General features: G+C 45.2%; 1 protein-coding gene across 1 annotated transcript; it reads right to left on the minus strand.

The window, feature by feature from the left end:
- Positions 1-1398: 1398 nt before the first annotated feature.
- LOC139445740 (uncharacterized) lies at positions 1399-7039 on the minus strand. The gene is made up of 3 exons (XM_071226945.1): positions 6847-7039; positions 5530-5707; positions 1399-1995 (listed from the first exon to the last, which is right to left on the minus strand). Exons 1-3 carry the CDS (start codon positions 6992-6994, stop codon positions 1527-1529), a joined length of 795 nt encoding a protein of 264 aa, XP_071083046.1. The 5' UTR covers positions 6995-7039; the 3' UTR covers positions 1399-1526.
- Positions 7040-19160: the final 12121 nt, after the last annotated feature.

Here is a 19160-nt window from a genome sequence, read left to right on the forward strand (position 1 = left end):
AAAGTATGACGTTTTTTAACGCCGGACACAGCAATATTCCAGCTATATGACGGCGGTCTGTAAATAATCCGAGTCTGGACCAATCAATCATGTGAGTGACATCATGAGCATCGATCTTCGCAATTGGGATACGACGACATGCATCGAGCTTGACCACCCGATCCCGTGAGTCGACCCTTACGACAAGCATGGGTTGCTGAAGACCTATTCTCCACCGGATCTTCATGGGTTTCAGAACAAGTAAAACAAACAGAATCCTAAATGGTACAGGATCAGCTGGAAAACAAACAGGTGTAACTATTGGCACAAACAACCCGGTACAAAATATATTATTTATTCAAATTAGTTCTGTGTATATACATGTGAAACACCCACCATTCACATTGTAAATTACACAACAAAATCACACCGAGATACATGTTTCCAATGGAAGTCTGCTATTAACTTGTCCGTCCCTCATTACCAAGGACGTTGCCCACGCTTGAAAACACTCCACAAACTGGCCGTCTTGACTCCTTAAATCGTTTATATATGGACACTTATAAAAAACAAGTGTCATCGCAACCAAGCTGATACTTCAGCGAGGTTCACGGTTGGAGTGGAACGAAAAGAAGGATTAGATATTAAGGGCATGTCCATTCCAGCACACAACCTGGGCAGCAATGTATTATTGAGAGCGCTGCATTACGCACACATCTACAATGTAGGAAAATGAAATGTCACTGTATGTTCCGGAGTGAATAGTACCCGCAGTGTCACTGGCAGAAGAATGTACACCCTATATCTTGTACGACAGAGGTCCGTTTGTGTAACCATATTAGCGACTGAAGGATCAAGGATTCTACCACATCACAGTAAAGGAGAGGGTGTTCTTCACAAAGCGATCGCACGGTACTTCGACTATCATTTATCGATGAACATATGCGAGTTACGGCAATCGCAGGACGATGCTCGCTCTGCGAAACCCACCATGTTCCACAAAGCGATCTTAGCGCTGAGACGACCATAAGTCCCATACTTCTACATCCACTTACGTCAATCGTAGCACTATGCGCGCTTTGTGAAGCGGACCCCAGGACTGCTACGCCACATGATCGGGAGGCTATCCTCAGTCCACAACCGCTGACCCATCATCTGTTCCGAACATACATGTGCACACGTTTTGAATACACACAAAATAACAACCTATATCATTCAAATCTCCATCCCTGTCGTTCATCCGGGTAACGTCTACCGACGGCTGCCATTTTAACTATCCTGAATCATCCAATCTCGATCCCGACTGTACATCCGGGTACTATGATCGACGACCGCCATATTGAAAAGAATGACCTCAACCTTCACTGACAGGCCAATATGAAGACTCATCCAAACCTCTTTCCGGGCGTAAAACCGGGCGTAAAACCGGGCGTAAATCCGGGTATCTTTAGGTGATGACCATCTAAACGTACATGATCCAAACGTCTATCCCGAAACACATCCGGGTATCGATAGCCGCCATGTTGTCCTGCGTGTGTGGGGCTCCCTCATGAGGTCTGGTACAGGTCTATGACAGGTTTGACATCAAGCGTCTGCTCGGTGCTGTAAACTGCAACAGTTGGAGTGTGGAACTCCATCTCCGCTTCAGTCACGACCTGGCAAACCCTCATCTTCACCCGACTCTGTAAATGTTTCGGCAGATTACGGACGCTTTGACCCATGCTGAAGAAAAAGGACTCAATGTCGTCCATTTCCTGAGGAGCTGCCAGCATTGGCTTATGGTACACCTTCGTTGGCCTGTCCTCCGGTGGTTCATCCGGGTCGTGGAATGAACAAGATGGCCGCGCGCTGGTCTGATTACTTTGTCTGCCTCTTTTCCGACTTGCCACCCGGATTGTCTCCCTTTCCTCTTCCCCATCCCGCGCATCCCCGTGCTCATCCTGCCCTCCGTCATCTTTGAAGTCGTTGGTTGTTATTTCGAACTCTGTGTCATCAGTTATGGCGTCGTCAGCTTTCCTAAACAGAAAATCATATAAAAAACATATGTAGATAACAAAATACAGCAATATACTGAACACGTCAGACACTCACATTCAATGACATGTACATATTTTTAAACCGCTAGTGTATCCCTTCACGTGAGTGAGTGAGTTGTGTTTTACGCCACATTTAACAGTATTCCTGTTATATCGCGGCATGTCAGCTTAATATTGGAGGAAAGCCCGAAGTGATGCAGGTCTCAGACGTTTACCACTTCGGTGAAACCCACGTGCACGGGTATGGTGCTGATCATGACAAACCTAGAAACATAATCGGGGCGAACCGGGTTTCGAACCCACAATCATAGGTTTCTGGCGTGTCCACGGGACGCAACTCTGCACAGCGAATCGCGGCGCCTTAGACGACTGGGCCACCCGAGACCCCTCCCTTCATGTTAAACTACCTTAGCTCTGAAAGTCTTTACTGGCGATCGGAGAGACATTTCAAGGATTTAAAACTATCATGTTGACAGAGCTCCCGATAACTTTTTGAGCAATTGAGTTTTTACTCCAGAGTTTCTATCTTAATTGGGTTATTACATTTTTCATTGGGTAACCAATATGTTTTCACTCATCTATCCCTCACTCTATTGGGTTGTTCCCGAAATGAATGAACATTTTAAGAATTAAAAAAATGAAATAATGTTTTAGTGGTATGTAACTGTTCTAAATATATAGGCTTGACTCGGAAAGTAAATTAGCTCATAAAGTAAATTGTGTTTCGGAAATTAGCTCCTTTGTACGCATGCTGAAAAAGCTTCATTGGGTGTTTATCGCGAGCTGTTTTTATACATTTGAGTTTTTCATTTAATGCATGCGTATCTGTACGCAAGTTAATTGAAAGTAATTGGGTTTTGAATATTTTTAAATTTTTTATCTGTAGCTCTGTGTTGGCAATCGAACACAGCTCTTCAGCGCTACGAGCACACGCTTTAACTACTAGGCTACCCCATCGCCCCTTTGAAGCCACGAGGGAGCAAGTTTAAATTATAACTTGGGATTCAATCAAACTCCCAATCAGCACATCCACCCACTAGACCATTGCCATAAACAAATTTAACATTCATGTAAAATATTACAGCATTTCGTAAAACAGTTTCTGAAATGTAATACACCGTTTTTTCGCAACATCTCCAATAATTGCCGGCGGTTGAATGAGTGTGTTTAATATTAGCGTTACAAAGCTTCAGCTAGATAACTGTGATATTCTTAAAATGTTCCTATTCAATTTTATTAAAACGCTTACTTCTTGAGCTAAATGCCCTGATTAAATCTCAACGCAGTCTCGTGTAACACATCCTGCTCCTAAGCGGTGATGGAATCTGACAAGATAATGCTGGGGCATTTACTTGATTATAGAATTACTTTTTTCTTTATGGTTTAAAAAAAAGAACTGAATGTGTTTGTTTGATGTCATAAACAAATTCAACCCACACCCTGGTCCTACATATCTTCAATACACATAAAGTGAGTGAGTGAGTGAGTTGGGTTTAACGCCGCTTTTAACATTATTTCAGTTATGTCACGGCGTGTCAGCTTAATGTGGGAGGAAAGCCCGAAGTGATGCAGGTCTTAGACGTTTACCACTTCGGTGAAACCCACGAGCGCGGGTATGGTGCTGACAAACCTAGAAACATAATTGGGGCGAACCGGGATTCGAACCCACAATCATAGGTTTCTGGCGTGCCCAAGGGACGCAACTCTGCACAGCGAATCGCGGCGCCTTAGACGACTGGGCCACCCGTGCCCCCCAATATACACATAAAGCCGGGGTGGAAGAGGTCTTCAGTAACCCATGCTTGATGTAAAAGGCGACTATGCTTGTCGTAAGAGGCGACTATAGCTAACGAGATCGGATGGTCAGGCTCGCTGACTTGGTTGATGCATGTCATCGTATCCCAATTGCGTGGATCGATGCTCATGATGTCAATCACTTGATTGTCTGGTCCAGACTCGATTATTTACAGATCGCCGTCATACTTCTGGCATATTGCTGAGTGCGGCGTTAAACATCAATCGATCAATCAAACAGTCAATCACACAGTTTCAGTTCTCTGGGCCTTGTTGTTTCTGAGAAAAAGAATCTTACATATCTAACCAACTTTTTAAATGATTTTTTACTGCCACAAACAAATCTCCTTCCCTGTTTAAAGGGACTACAGTGTGGACAGACAGGCGACAGATGTTGATAACTGGGACTGAGACATGTATGGATAAGAGCATTTTAATTCTACTCCAACTGTGAGGGAGCAGAGTGGCAAATTAGTCTAGAAAATTGAAAATGGAGGTGGAGTGTTACGTCCCTTAGTCGTGTCAGGATCCGCCGGTGGCGGGTTCGAATCTCCTCAGTATGATCATTGGTGTTTCAGTAACCCTTCTCGACATGCGCTTCCTTGGGCTTCCCTCCAGGTGACGGTGATACAAACTGAGTGAGTCAACTTGGGTCGACCCACTATCTTGGGTCGACTCACTATCTTGGGTCGACTCACTATCTTGGGTCGACTCACTAGCTTGGATCTACTCTCAATCTTGGGTCGACTCACTAGCTTGGATCTACTCGTTAGCTTGGATCTACTCACTATCTTTGGTCGACTCACTAGCTTGGATCTACTCTCTATCTTGGGTCGACTCACTAGCTTGGATCTACTCTCTATCTTGGGTCGACCCACTATCTTGGGTCGACTCACTATCTTGAGTCGACTCACTATCTTGGGTCGACTCACTATCTTGGGTCGACTCACTATCTTGGGTCGACTCACTAGCTTGGATCTATTCTCTATCTTGGGTCGACTCACTAGCTTGGATCTACTCACTAGCTTGGATCTACTCACTATCTTGGGTCGACTCACTTGCTTGGATCTACTCTCTATCTTGGGTCGACTCACTAGCTTGGATCTACTCTCTATCTTGGGTCGACCCACTATCTTGGGTCGACTCACTATCTTGAGTCGACTCACTATCTTAGGTCGACTCACTATCTTGGGTCGACTCACTAGCTAGGAACTACTCACTATCTTGGGTCGACTCACTAGCTTGGATCTACTCGTTAGCTTGGATCTACTCACTATCTTTGGTCGACTCACTATCTTGGATCTACTCACTATCTTGGGTCGACTCACTAGCTTGGATCTACTCACTACCTTGGATCTACTCACTATCTTGGGTCTACTCACTATCTTGGATCTACTCACTATCTTGGGTCGACTCACTATCTTTGATCTACTCACTATCTTGGGTCGACTAACTAGCTTGGGTCTACTCACTATCTTGGGTCGACTCACTATCTTGGGTCGACTCACTAGCTTGGATCTACTCATTAGTTGGGTCTACACACTATCTTGGGGCGACTCACTATCTTGGGTCGACTCATTAGTTGGGTCTACTCACTATCTTGGGTCTACTCACTATCTTGGGTCGACTCACTATCTTGTGTCGACTCACTACCTTGGATCTACTCATTAGTTGGGTCTACTCACTATCTTGGATCTACTCATTAGTTGGGTCTACTCACTCGGGGTCCCGGAGGTTGAGGTAGGGGACGAGGAACGCCATCTCGTCAGTGTATCGCCATCTGTTTACCCGAGTCTGTCGCACAAACTTGGTGCCGACTCTCCTGAATTGGGGTTTCTTCCTGCGACTCTTCACGAAGGTGTCTCGGAGGTTTTTCCAGCGAGCTCGACAAGCGTCGACTGCAACATAAACATCACTGAGTTTGTTCGTTTGTACAGTAAACTACGTTTATAACGAACACGCTTATAACGAACTTACTTTTTAGTCCCTGCCATTTATTTTATATATGCTGTATATATGCTTATAAGAACTGCGGTTATTACGAACTAAAATTAGTTGTCCCTTTGAGTTCGATATGACCGTAGTTTGTTTGCTGATGATCGCCACGCTCAGCAATATTCCAGTTACACGTCGGACGGCCTGTAAATAATTGACCAGACAACACAGTGCTTGACATTTATGAACCAGGATTTCCGTTGACGAGGTCGTTGTCGGTACACAATGACACCTAATCAACCAAGACGCTGGAGTTTAAGTTCAACCTGGAACCTTCCCGGAAAAAAATGAAATTGTAATGACCAACACGCAGGCGAGAAGGAAATATAAATGTGTTTTGATGAAAATCTGAATCAATAATCAATACAGTCCCACAACAAAACGAATATATAACTGCTATTTAGAGTACGAGTAAACGGCTTGAAAAGTGTATCAGTGTTATTTCAAGAAATTAAGTTATGAACAATTTATTATACAGAAAAATACACATTCAGTTCTTCACCAAAACATAAACTATTTTACACGAAACAATGGATAACCGGCTGCACACAACCCGGCTATTACTGGAGGGGATTCCCCGCTGAGGACACGCAAACACAGGTCACGTGACTGCCGTGCCCGCAATCCCCGTGATTACCCCCGACCTGCTCCTCGCATGCTTTTGATCGATAGGCGTTGCTACGTCTTTCCATGTCCATGTGAAATTCATTCACAGGTTTCCTCGAGACATGCGACATTTCGGGGTTAACCTTTGTGTTGTTAGGAAAATGCAACTCGCTGTAATGCAGTTTGGACTATAGACGTGTCTACTATTACGCAGCTCGCTGTGGCTTCCTACATTGCCCGCTCGCCAAGCCGCCGGTCTCAATACTAGCCTAACCAACATGGTTACAACATCATCTTGATGTTAAGGGCACAATGTATTGGGTCATGCAGACATGCTGTGTTTAAAAGCACGTGGGACACAGCAATGTTTTCACTGACGCAAACAAACAAGTAGTGCGTGTTGCTTGGGGTCGCTGTGACCCAGTTAGCGTCTCACCTTCCAGGTTTAGATTGGCCGCGATCTCCGTCCATAGTTTTTCCTTGGCGTCGATATCGTTGTAGCCCCAGGAATTTTTATCGTAGAATACTGGATGGTCCATGATTGCTCGGATCAGGGCCACATCAAGCTGCCTTGGGTTGCCCATGGCGAACGGTTAATGTTTTGCCGCAGCCCGCTCCGAGATCGCGTGTCTCCTGTATTCCGCCTCGTCAACCGCGCACGCGCCGCGGACTGATTATTAAATGGATGAAAAAATAGGTCATTGCGCGGAAGTATGTTAGCGCGAGGGTCAAGGGGCTGCTAGTATCAGCTGTGGGGGTGTTTCTATTGCGGCAGGTATGGTTTATGATAAATACATTGATTAATTATTGACAAAATACATATTTGTTGTATCATCATTGACTATATGAATATGTTTACCTTCAAGCGAACCTAACACTCTTTCCCGGCAAATAGCGACCGTGCAAGCTTAAACGGTTCCCGTTTTATTGAAAACGGTCGTTTGAAAAGTAAATATCTGGCACTGGCTAATGTTTTATAGTGATTGTTAGTTTAAAATTGTTTTGTTCAGTCTACAACGAAAACATGACCCGATACGGTGGAAAATAACGGGGGAAACAAAAAGTACGAATCACCCCGGTCCTCTGTGTGTCAGAGTGAGTGAGTGAGTATGGTTTTACGCCGCTTTTAGCAATATTTCAGCAATATCACGGCGGGGGACACCAGAAATGGGCTTCACACATTGTACCCATGTCGGGATTGGAACCCGGGTCTTTGGCGTGACGAGCGAACGCTTTAACCACTAGGCTACCCGACCGCCCCTTGTGTGTCAGAAAAAAAGATGGCCAAAGTCATGCATGTGTATAGTGAGTGAGTGAGTTTGATTTTACGCCGCTTTTAGCAATATTCCAGGAATATCACGGCGGGGGATACCAGAAATGGGCTTCACACATCAGATCCCGCTATCCTACAGCTGACGTCACACAATGCCTGCCATTCGTGACCAACTCGTGTTATTCCGGGACAAGCCGAATAGCGACTCGTGCCCCTATCATGGCCATTTTTGCGACCGGGTTCCGTCTTTGCGCAAACGGGCATACCTAAAACAATTGTCAACTCGTTGCGTAATGGTTCACATTTATTTCCCCATATATTATATATATTTCAGATGCAATTTAAATCACATCGGGACATGCGGATTTATACAGTATGATTGAACACAATTAACCGTGTCTTGGGTATATTTTTAGATGCAAGACATATGTAGAATCAAAAATTATTGCTGAGGGATTCTTTGACGAAGAACTTGAAATCATACGCGCATTCTGATTGGTTTGTCGTATTTTCGCACATAACATTCATCGATAGGGGGACGAGTCTTCTTGCAGGTTACGGAAAGGGGCGAGAGGTGACGAATGAATGCCTGCATGATCCCGCCATCCAACAGCTGACGTCACACAATACCTGCGAGATCCCGCTATCCGACAGCTGACGTCACACAATACCTGCATGATCCCACTGTCCTACAGCTGACGTCACACAATACCTGCGAGATCCCACTGTCCTACAGCTGACGTTACACAAAACCTGCATGATCCCACTGTCCTACAGCTGACGTCACACAATACCTGCATAATCCCGCTATCCGACAGCTGACGTCACACAATACCTGCATAATCCCGCTATCCGACAGCTGACGTCACACAATACCTGCATGATCCCGCTATCCGACAGCTGACGCCACACAATACCTGCATAATCCCGCTATCCGACAGCTGACGTCACACAATACCTGCATAATCCCGCTATCCGACAGCTGACGCCACACAATACCTGCGAGATCCCTCTGTCCTGCACCTGTCGTCACACAATACCTGCGAGATCCCACTGTCCTACAGCTGACGTCACACAATACCTGCGAGATCCCACTATCCTACAGCTGCCGACACATAATACCTGCGAGATCCCACTGTCCTACAGCTGACGTCACACAATACCTGCATGATCCCACTATCCTACAGCTGACGCCACACAATACCTGCATGATCCCGCTATCCTACAGCTGACGCCACACAATACCTGCATGATCCCGCTATCCTACAGTTGTGGTGAAATGCCAGAGATATTACAGGAAATGGCAGTTTCTTATGTGATTGTTGAGACATTTGTTTGTAAGGTCATACGCCAGGGTAAACGTTATCATGGTGAAGTCTGCACTTGTTAACCGTCTCTATGTGTCACAGTAACACGATTATATACCACATGCTCTATCAGTAATGTTGGACCAACATGGTTCGTGAAGACACTTTTCCAACAGTTGCCCGAGCGCCACTAGCGCCAGTCCGTCATCCAGTAGTAAGGTGCTCTATCGTCGCTAGAGACGGGTCTGCCGTCCATCTCATTAAACAGGCAACTTGAACCCAGAGGATAGATTTCCCAAGGTTAATGATGCAGTAAAGTGGATGCTCTCTCAACGCTTTGTGGTGTTAAATCACATCCTTTGAACTTGGAAGTGCGAGTGTTACACACCAGCCGACAGGTGGCGCTAACATTACGGTAACTGTGATGTTAGTTTTAAGAAGGCATTTGATAGTCCAACCATGATTCATTTTTTATTTAGTAAAACCAAAAACTGTCGGTCAGTGTAGGTAATTATTGACAGTGAAGTGTAGTCGGATGTACCAGGTGATCGTCGGATAGAAGTCGAGCTGTCCGTGGTTCGATACAAGCGAAGTGTCAATATTAAACCACAGCGAAGTACAGTCGGATGTACCAGGTGACCGTCCGGTAGAAGTCGAGCTGTCCGTAGTTCGATACAAGCGAAGTGTCAATATTAAACCACAGCGAAGTACAGTGATGTACCAGGTGACCGTCCGGTAGAAGTCGAGCTGTCCGTAGTTCGATACAAGCGAAGTGTCAATATTAAACCACAGCGAAGTACAGTCCGATGTACCAGGTGACCGTCGGGTAGAAGTCGAGCTGTCCGTAGTTCGATACAAGCGAAGTGTCAATATTAAACCACAGCGAAGTACAGTCGGATGTACCAGGTGACCGTCGGGTAGAAGTCGAGCTGTCCGTAGTTCGATACAAGCGAAGTGTCAATATTAAACCACAGCGAAGTACAGTCGGATGTACCAGGTGACTGTCGGGTAGAAGTCGAGCTGTCCGTAGTTCGATACAAGCGAAGTGTCAATATTAAACCACTACGAAGTACAGTCGGATGTACCAGGTGACCGTCGGGGAGATAGAGAGTCCCCCCACAGATGTAGCAGCTTGCTCTTCTTCCTCATGTTAAAACTAGACATACATCGGTAAGAAAGCCTTCATTCCTCAGGTCGACAGAGAGGTTAAGACAAACCACAAGCCATAACAACGTGCTATAGTGCTGTCATCACATCCACCTTATTTACGATCTCGGTTGTTTGCAAATACATAGGAGGTTAAAGTAGAGAAACAGACAATGAGATAACGCGTCTTCACGGGACACAGAGCTAGTCTGTCTTTCATGTATGCTTTTTGTGAGCCAAAATAGAAAAGTTTCTATTTCATCTCCAAATGCCACATTCGTTAGTCATTTTTACACCGTAACATGTTTTTAGAAATGTGTATCAGCCTCTCCATGTTTTATGACGATTTCATGTTCATGTAGATAGCTGTCAATCAATTGTACATATACTTTTAAGGCAGTGGGCAGATGCTACAGTTTCGACTGGGGTTTGTGAAAAGCAGAGAAAACGCCCAGAGGAAAGCAGACAAATACTTTCTGTATTAATAATGAATGTTTGACTATTTCTGAGGGGGACAGGGTGATCCAGGGTGTGAAGCATCACATTTAGCTGTGCCATGCAGAGTTGCGTACCTTAGGCGTGCCAGGATCAGAAGATAGGTTTGAATTCCAAATGCACCCTGATTCGGACTCCCGGTCTCTATCTCGCTGTGAGTTGCATTCAGTAGACGTGCCATGATCCATGATTGTGGGTTCGAATCCCAGTTTCATTCTGATTATGTTCCATTGTCTGACAGAAACCCACTCATTGGTTTCACCAAAGTCGTAAACGCCCCCAAACCTTGTCACTATGGCTTCCTTCCCAAATCGGCCGTCTCCGTGGTCTAGTGGTAGAACTTCCGTCCGGAGAGTGGATCCCCGACCGCGTCATACCAAAAGACGTTAAAAGATGGTACTTGTTGTTACCCTGTCTGGCGCTCGGCATTAAGGGGCTAAAACAAGGACTGGTCGGCTCGGAGTCAGTATACTGTGTCTGAGTGGGGTATTCATGTTAAACTGCGGCATGGTATCTCAGTGAGCTAGCACTATAAATCGGCATCAGTCCGGGCTAGTACAAGCAGCCACACACACACGTGCATGCACGTCGCTATATAAGTGCAATAATCTTGGACGCGACGTTAAACCCCATTTCACCTCACCACCTTCCCAAATCAAGCAGATGTAACTGTGACGTAACTAAAATATTGCATTACACTCAACTCATTCACTGACTCATTCATTCACTCTCACTCACTCACTCTTATTCATTCGCCCTCTCTCTCACTCGCCACGGACTCACTCAATCACCCACCAACAAACCTACTCATTCACTTTCTCACTCACTCGCTCACTTAACCCACCCACTAACCTATTCACTCAACAATTCACTCACTGACCCATTCACTGACTCATTACCTCGCTCACTCATTCGATCTAATTCACTCGCTCACTCACTCACTCATTCTCATTCAGTCTCATTCACTCGCTCACTCACTCACTTACTCGTTCGACGTTTGAAGATTCGGGGTAGAATAGCTCTTCAGCAACCCATGCTTGTCGTAAGAGGCGACTAACGGGATCAGGTGGTCCTGAGTGCGGCGTTAAACAACAACAAACAAACAAACTTACTCGCTCACTCACTCATTCACTCACTCACTCACTTACACGCTCACGCACTCACTCACTCACTTACTCGCTCACTCACTCACTTACTCACTCACTCACTTACTCGCTCACTCACTCATTCACTCACTCACTCACTTATTCGCTCACTCACTCATTCACTCACTCACTTACACGCTCACGCACTCACTCACTCACTTACTCGCTCACTCACTCATTCTCATTCAACCCACTCAGTCATTCACTCGCTCACTCACTGTCTGAAACAATGAAATACATAACATGACGTGTGCCGCGTTACGCCTGTCTGGTCCACCTGTACAATCAACATGCAACGGTCCGACGCACCGACGTGTTACATATTTGTGTGATTTGTGTATTCATTGATCACGAACCAAAGATTCACCTTATCAATGATCTGACGACCTTTTATTTACCATTACCAGACAGAAAGGGGGACGAAGGGGGACAAGAGCGTACCGCTATGTGCTCGCACGTTTTGCTTTTAAAAAAAAGGTTCTTCCAGCTTGAAACACATATTAATCACACACAAATTCATGGAAAAACGAGGCATATATAGTTGATTTTACGAACGCGTCTTTCAGATAACCCCCAGCTAACCCAAAGAAGACGTTGACGTGTCCAGGGACCGTTCGTCCACTCCATTGGGGAGAACATTATATTCCCCTCTGAAATCAACAACCATGACATTGTAGGAGATAATCTTATGTAAATAAATTTATAACGTGTTTCTTACACGTAAGCAGGTCTTCGGTGCTTCGGTGATAGTGAGTGAGGTTTTACGCCGCTTTTAGCCATATTCACAATATTAGCAATATCACGACGGGGGACACCAGAAATGGGCTTCACACATTGTACCCATGTCGGGAATCAAACCCGATTCTTCGGCGTGGCGAGCGAAGGCTTTTAACTGCTAGGCTACCCAACCGCCCATGGTCAACTGATACCGATGTCGGAGCATCACCTGGTGCGCGTGCGGGTGCGGGTGAGGGTGAAGGTGAGGGTGAGGGTGAGGGTGAGGGTGAGATAATGTTAGTTAACGCCGCAGTCAGCAATAGTTGCAGTCCCCTAGTCGATCCTTCCTTTGACAGCTGTTTCATCAATGATCGACAGTTTGAACATCGATTTCCCTTGTCGCGTTTCGATGCCACCCAATTACCATGGCAACAGGAGAGTGGGTTGCTCCCAGAGGGCAGGAGGTCCCCCGTGGGAATTCCGTGGTTAGAATAGGTCCCCAGCAACCTGGCAGTTAGCGGCAACCAAATGGTTCTGTAGTGACTTCGTTGCTCACAACATCAATCACTGGATTGTCTGGTCCAGACTCTATTATTTACATGCCGCGGTCATAGAGCTAGACTATTTTCTCAGAGCAACGTTAAACAAAAACAATAAAAAAATAAACAAACAACAAACAATCTGTTATCCAGTGAGTTATATATTATTATCAATGCTATTAGGGAGATTTGATGCACTGAATTATTGAGGGTGTTCTCTACTCGCATAAGTCTGGATGCATTACACAAACAGCATGTGCGGTAGGCATGAAAAATCGCCTCAAGAAATGTAAACAGATGGTATCTTTAATCTCCGAGTGCTATGTTTTTCCTTGTCAGCCCACACAACACGTGAGTGGCGGTGGGATTGAAACGTTATGTTGTCTGTTCCACGAGAAACACTGTTTCTGTGATAAACGACTGGATGAAATAGACATCCTTTCCAAAGCTGAAATATACGACAGGTTCTCGTTGTGTATGTTCCGGCAATAAACAACGGTTACAACTCTGCCAGAGCGGAAAGAGTAAGAATTAACACCAAAAAATATCAAACACCCAAATATATCAAGGTATACAAATGTAATTACTTTTTGTTGACGAGGAGTTTTACGCGGTTAAATAGGTTCCCGTTAACCTCCACCTCACTCACTGAATAATTAAAGCACCACATCCAGGTTAGTCTTCCATCAAGGTATGTTTGTCACTGTGTAATGCGTATCAAAACTTATATATATATCTTACTTAAAAGAAGTTAAGGAATCACATTTAAGAATTAGGTGGCCCTTCACTTCTTTTGAGTAGTACACATTGTCAGGGTCATAAAGTGTTTGACCAACAAGTGTTTGACAATATTTCAACGGACCCGTGAAGATCCGGCGTAGAATAGGTCAGCTACCCATGTTTGGCGGCTATGCTTGTCGTATGAGGCGACTAACGGGATCGGGTGGTCAGGCTCGCTTACTTGGTCGATGCATGTCATCGTATCCCAATTGGATGGATCGATGCTCATGATGTCAATCACTGGATTGTCTGGTTCAGACTCGAATATTTACAGATCGTCGTCATATAGCTGGAATATTGCTGAGTGCGGCGTTAAACAACAAACAAACAAACAAACAAACAAACAAACAATATTTCAACGGAAACGGAAGCTACAGCATCTTAAAACAGCAACTCATGACACTGATGACATGGTTAGGGATAAATCCACTGATGCTGGTTGAGAAAGGATTTTAGTGTGTGTTAAAACACTTCACCATCACACACTCACTCACCCTGGGGGCGGTAGGACATTCGAGTGGTTAAAGTGTTCGCTCGTCACGCCGAAGACTCAGGTTCGATTCCCGACATGGGTACAATGTTTAAAGCCCATTTCTGGGGCCCCATGCCGTGATATTGCTGGAATAGTGCTAAAAGCGGCGTAAAACTATACTCACTCACGCACTCACTCCGACCAAGCGTGCAACTATAGTACTGTATCAGCGCGGGGAGAGGCAGATGCTTGGAGATAGACACAACAGCTGGTATGTAAGAAGTGTCAGTAAGTCGCGCACATGTTCCAACTCTGTTAGTGTAACACAAATTCCTGTTTTATCAGTGAGTGAGTATGGTTTTACGCCGCTTTTAGCAATATTCCAGCAATATCACGGCGGAGGACACCAGAAATGGGCTCCACTCATTGTACCCATCCTGTTTTATCAAGGTTAACAGGTACTTCAAAGATCCCAGCCATCATCCTAATTTCAATCATAGTACCAGCATCATGTTGTATGTCATTTGGATGACATAGCTTTAAGCAATGTTTTTTTCCGAATTACAGAATCAAGTAAACAGTAAATTCCACTTTGAGTCACGCCAGCCAGTTTACAGTAGCCATCTCGGATTTTACGTCACGTTTGCGTATCATGTGACCTTAGGTCACTATAAATAGACCGGTCAAGGTTAACTTTGGCAGCGGCAAATTTGACTTTGAGAAGCAAGGTAGGGTCCCAGGATAACGTCACAGCTAAATTATATATTTCGCATTCTAAGACGTTTTTATTGCATAACTTTTGATTTACATGGCGAATATTAAATATATGTGCTCTCTAAGTATTTAATCTCGGATTGGTGAATATTGTCCTTTGTGGGCATCTGGACGACGTCTGCGTGACGTCTGCGTGACGTCTGACAGTTCCGAGATTCCGACAGCCATTCCGGATTCATTCCGACGGAACATTCCAAGATCGTAATTATTCAAGCACACAAGCTACAGTTACAGTTATCACAATAGGCAGGTCATTGGTCGTCTGCATATAATAATAGAGTTCACAGTCTATATTTATATGTTTTGACAGTCTTCAATTGTCGTCGCTATCCGAGGTGTCCGACGTCATTCCGATAATATTGTCTATATTATCTAGTCGCTTGACGATGCCGTCACAGTCAAAGGTTTTTATCAACCGATGTTTACAGGGATAGTTCTAGAATCCATCCGATATATGTAATCCCATGCTTTAGTAAGAATATGGAAAATCTAGACTGGCTTCATTGAGAGCTATAGCATTACAGTAAGGGCTGTCCGGAATGGAAAAGAATATGGTTAAGGGACTGTGAGACAGACTGTGTGTAGTAGACATCGCCCGTTATAAACAGCGGGCTTTCTGAGTAGTGAGAGAACAGGTCAAGGGAGGCAACTATTATTGGCAACGTTGCATCAAATTATATGGCATGAGGGTATGTTGATCTTAACAGACGTCTAAATTTTAATCAAGTTCCATGTTGCATTTACATAGACTGCAGGATGACGTTGTATCTCGATTACATCCTTGTGTCATTCCTACATATAAGGTGAAATTCGTATCGTGAAAATAAATGCGCAGAAATGGTTACACAGTAAGGTCTGGTTCCCACGTCCCTCGTTGTAATGCCACCTTTCGTCCAGCGGGAAATGTGGCATTATAACGAGGGTGGGGATAAACAGACCTTACTGACATGACATGTATAGGAAATAAAATGCCAATTTATTTAACCTTATCGAAAAGGATATCAATTTTATTGGTTTGTTAAATCTAAAAAAGTGTATGATTCTCTGTGTGGGGATAAGCTCTTGACTAATGAAAACACAGAGAATGATGAAAATGTTCAATATTTTAGTTGCAATATTAACACAGTTGCGATAGTACTGTAATTGAGCAAAATTGATAACCACGAAAACTATGGATCTGGGAAGTTCCATGATCAGGTATGATCGACCATTACTGTCAAAGATGTTCATTGTTATTTTACACAGAAAATCACAATCCTGAAAATCAGTAGCGAGTGTGCCTAGATGACAGATTCTACCCTTCTCCTCATCCCTCCATAGAGTCCTCTGGAACTGCAGCCACCCCGATGCAATGCAGCCTCTAAAGCTGGCACCTTCTATACTTGTGGATCTATTGCATGCAGCCGACGTCCAAGAATCTCCCAGGCATGTTGCCACGGATTCAAATCTGGACTCATAGCGGGCCAAGGCAAAGTGTCAGTAGTGTGTCCTTGCCGTGTCAGTATTGTGTCCTTGCCGTGTCAGTAGTGTGTACTTGCCGTGTCAGTAGTGTGTCCTTGCAGTGTCAGTAGTGTGTACTTGCAGTGTCAGTAGTGTGTCCTTGCCGTGTCAGTAGTGTGTCCTTGCAGTGTCAGTAGTGTGTCCTTGCAGTGTCAGTAGTGTGTCCTTGCCGTGTCAGTAGTGTGTCCTTGCAGTCTCAGTAGTGTGTACTTGCAGTGTCAGTAGTGTGTCCTTGCCGTGTCAGTAGTGTGTACTTGCAGTGTCAGTAGTGTGTCCTTGCCGTGTCAGTAGTGTGTCCTTGCAGTGTCAGTAGTGTGTCCTTGCAGTGTCAGTAGTTTGTCCTTGCAGTGTCAGTAGTGTGTATTTGCCGTGTCAGTAGTGTGTCCTTGCCGTGTCAGTAGTGTGTACTTGCAGTGTCAGTAGTGTGTCCTTGCAGTCTCAGTAGTGTGTCCTTGCAGTGTCAGTAGTGTGTCCTTGCAGTGTCAGTAGTTTGTCCTTGCCGTGTCAGTAGTGTGTCCTTGCCGTGTCAGTAGTGTGTCCTTGCCGTGTCAGTAGTGTGTCCTTGCAGTCTCAGTAGTGTGTCCTTGCCGTGTCAGTAGTGTGTACTTGCCGTGTCAGTAGTGTGTACTTGCAGTGTCAGTAGTGTGTCCTTGCAGTGTCAGTAGTGTGTCCTTGCCGTGTCAGTAGTGTGTCCTTGCAGTCTCAGTAGTGTGTCCTTGCCGTGTCAGTAGTGTGTCCTTGCAGTGTCAGTAGTGTGTACTTGCCGTGTCAGTAGTGTGTCCTTGCAGTGTCAGTAGTATGTCCTTGCCGTGTCAGTAGTGTGTCCTTGCCATGTCAGTAGTGTGTCCTTGCGGTGTCAGTAGTGTGTCCTTGCAGTCTCAGTAGTGTGTCCTTGCAGTGTCAGTAGTGTGTACTTGCCGTGTCAGTAGTGTGTCCTTGCAGTGTCAGTAGTGTGTCCTTGCAGTGTCAGTAGTGTGTCCTTGCAGTGTCAGTAGTGTGTCCTTGCCGTGTCAGTAGTGTGTCCTTGCAGTGTCAGTAGTGTGTACTTGCAGTCTCAGTAGTGTGTCCTTGCAGTCTCAGTAGTGTGTCCTTGCCGTGTCAGTAGTGTGTCCTTGCAGTGTCAGTAGTGTGTCCTTGCCGTGTCAGTAGTGTGTCCTTGCAGTGTCAGTAGTATGTCCTTGCCGTGTCAATAGTGTGTCCTTGCAGTGTCAGTAGTGTGTCCTTGCAGTGTCTGTAGTGTGTCCTTGCAGTCTCAGTAGTGTGTCCTTGCAGTGTCAGTAGTGTGTACTTGCCGTGTCAGTAGTGTGTCCTTGCAGTGTCAGTAGTGTGTACTTGCCGTGTCAGTAGTGTGTCCTTGCAGTGTCAGTAGTGTGTCCTTGCAGTGTCAGTAGTGTGTCCTTGCATACAGGCAGTCACAGCACGAGAACGATGGGGTCTGGCATTGTCGTCCATAAAAACAAGTCGAGTGGCATGATTGTCAAATAGAGGCACAACAGGATTGAGGATGTCCCGGATGTAACGATCGCCCTTGTGATTGCCTCGTACTGTCACCATGTCCAGTGTACAGTCATGAGATATTGCTCCCCACACCATGACGGAGCATCCACCATACGGGACTGTTGGTACAATGTTTCTAGAGGTGTACGCGGTGGTTCTGTGTCTCCAAACCCGCATTCGTCCATCTGTGACGTGCAGCAAGACTCTGCTTTCACGAGACCAATGGATCCGTCTCCACATCCCCAGATTCCAATGACGTCAAGCTATACATCAAGACAGTCGAAGTTTCTGATGATGAGCAGTTAACAAGGGACACCTGAGACCTTTTGTGACTTCAACCCAAATGATTGTAGCCGGTTTCGGGCAGTTCTGGTGGACAGATGCCTTTTGGGTTGCCAGTGTTCTTTCGGAGCTTTACTTGTAGCTGAGGGTTGTCGCCTCGCAAGACGTGGTATAGCCCTATCTTCCCGTACAGTTGTCGTTCGGGGAGGCCCTGGTCGTGGACGGTCCATTACTTCACGTGTCTGTCGGTGTTATTTTACGAGTCTGCTGATGACAGTAAGGTCACAGTCTAGTTGACGTCCAATGGCTCTGTATGACATACCTGTGTCATGTATGCCAGTAATTTGCCAACGGAGTGCCTCCGACAGCCTCCTGCGTGCCATGTTTACATGTGTTGACAAAACAGATGGATTATTGCCACTTTATTTACCCTGACTTGCATCAATATCACAGTTCTTTTCATATGTGTGGGTAAGTGTTTGTCATGACTATACTCGAGATCTAGAGCCATTCTAAGAATGAGTATCATGAGACTTGAATTTTTAAAAACGGGTATATCATTGTTCTTTATTTTGTCATGATGTGATCTATTAATTTCTAGTGTTGTTTTCATAAACCAACGAGATGCCGGTTAAAACTGGTCTTCAACAACCCATGCTTGTCGAAAGAGGCGACAAACGGATCGGGTTGTCAGGCTTACCGAATGGTTAATGCATGTCATCGTATCGCATTTGCGTTGATCGATGTTCAGTCACTATATTATCTGCTCCAGACTATATTATTTTCAGACCGCCGTCATAAAGCTGGAATATTGCTGAGTGCG

The sequence above is a fragment of the Haliotis cracherodii genome, unplaced genomic scaffold, assembly GCF_022045235.1.
Source record: "Haliotis cracherodii isolate W230 unplaced genomic scaffold, xgHalCrac1.p SCAF_6, whole genome shotgun sequence".
NCBI classification, from domain to species: Eukaryota; Metazoa; Mollusca; class Gastropoda; order Lepetellida; family Haliotidae; genus Haliotis; species Haliotis cracherodii.

Coding starts and splice junctions, on each gene's coding strand:
- LOC139445740 (XM_071226945.1), bottom strand. CDS start 6,994: ATGGGCAACCCAAGGCAGCTTGATGTGGCCCTGATCCGAGCAATCATG. Junction 5,708..6,846: donor GGCCAATCTAAACCTGGAAG/GTGAGACGCTAA, acceptor TTTATGTTGCAG/TCGACGCTTGTCGAGCTCGC. Junction 1,996..5,529: donor CTCAACCTCCGGGACCCCGA/GTGAGTAGACCC, acceptor TTTTCTGTTTAG/GAAAGCTGACGACGCCATAA.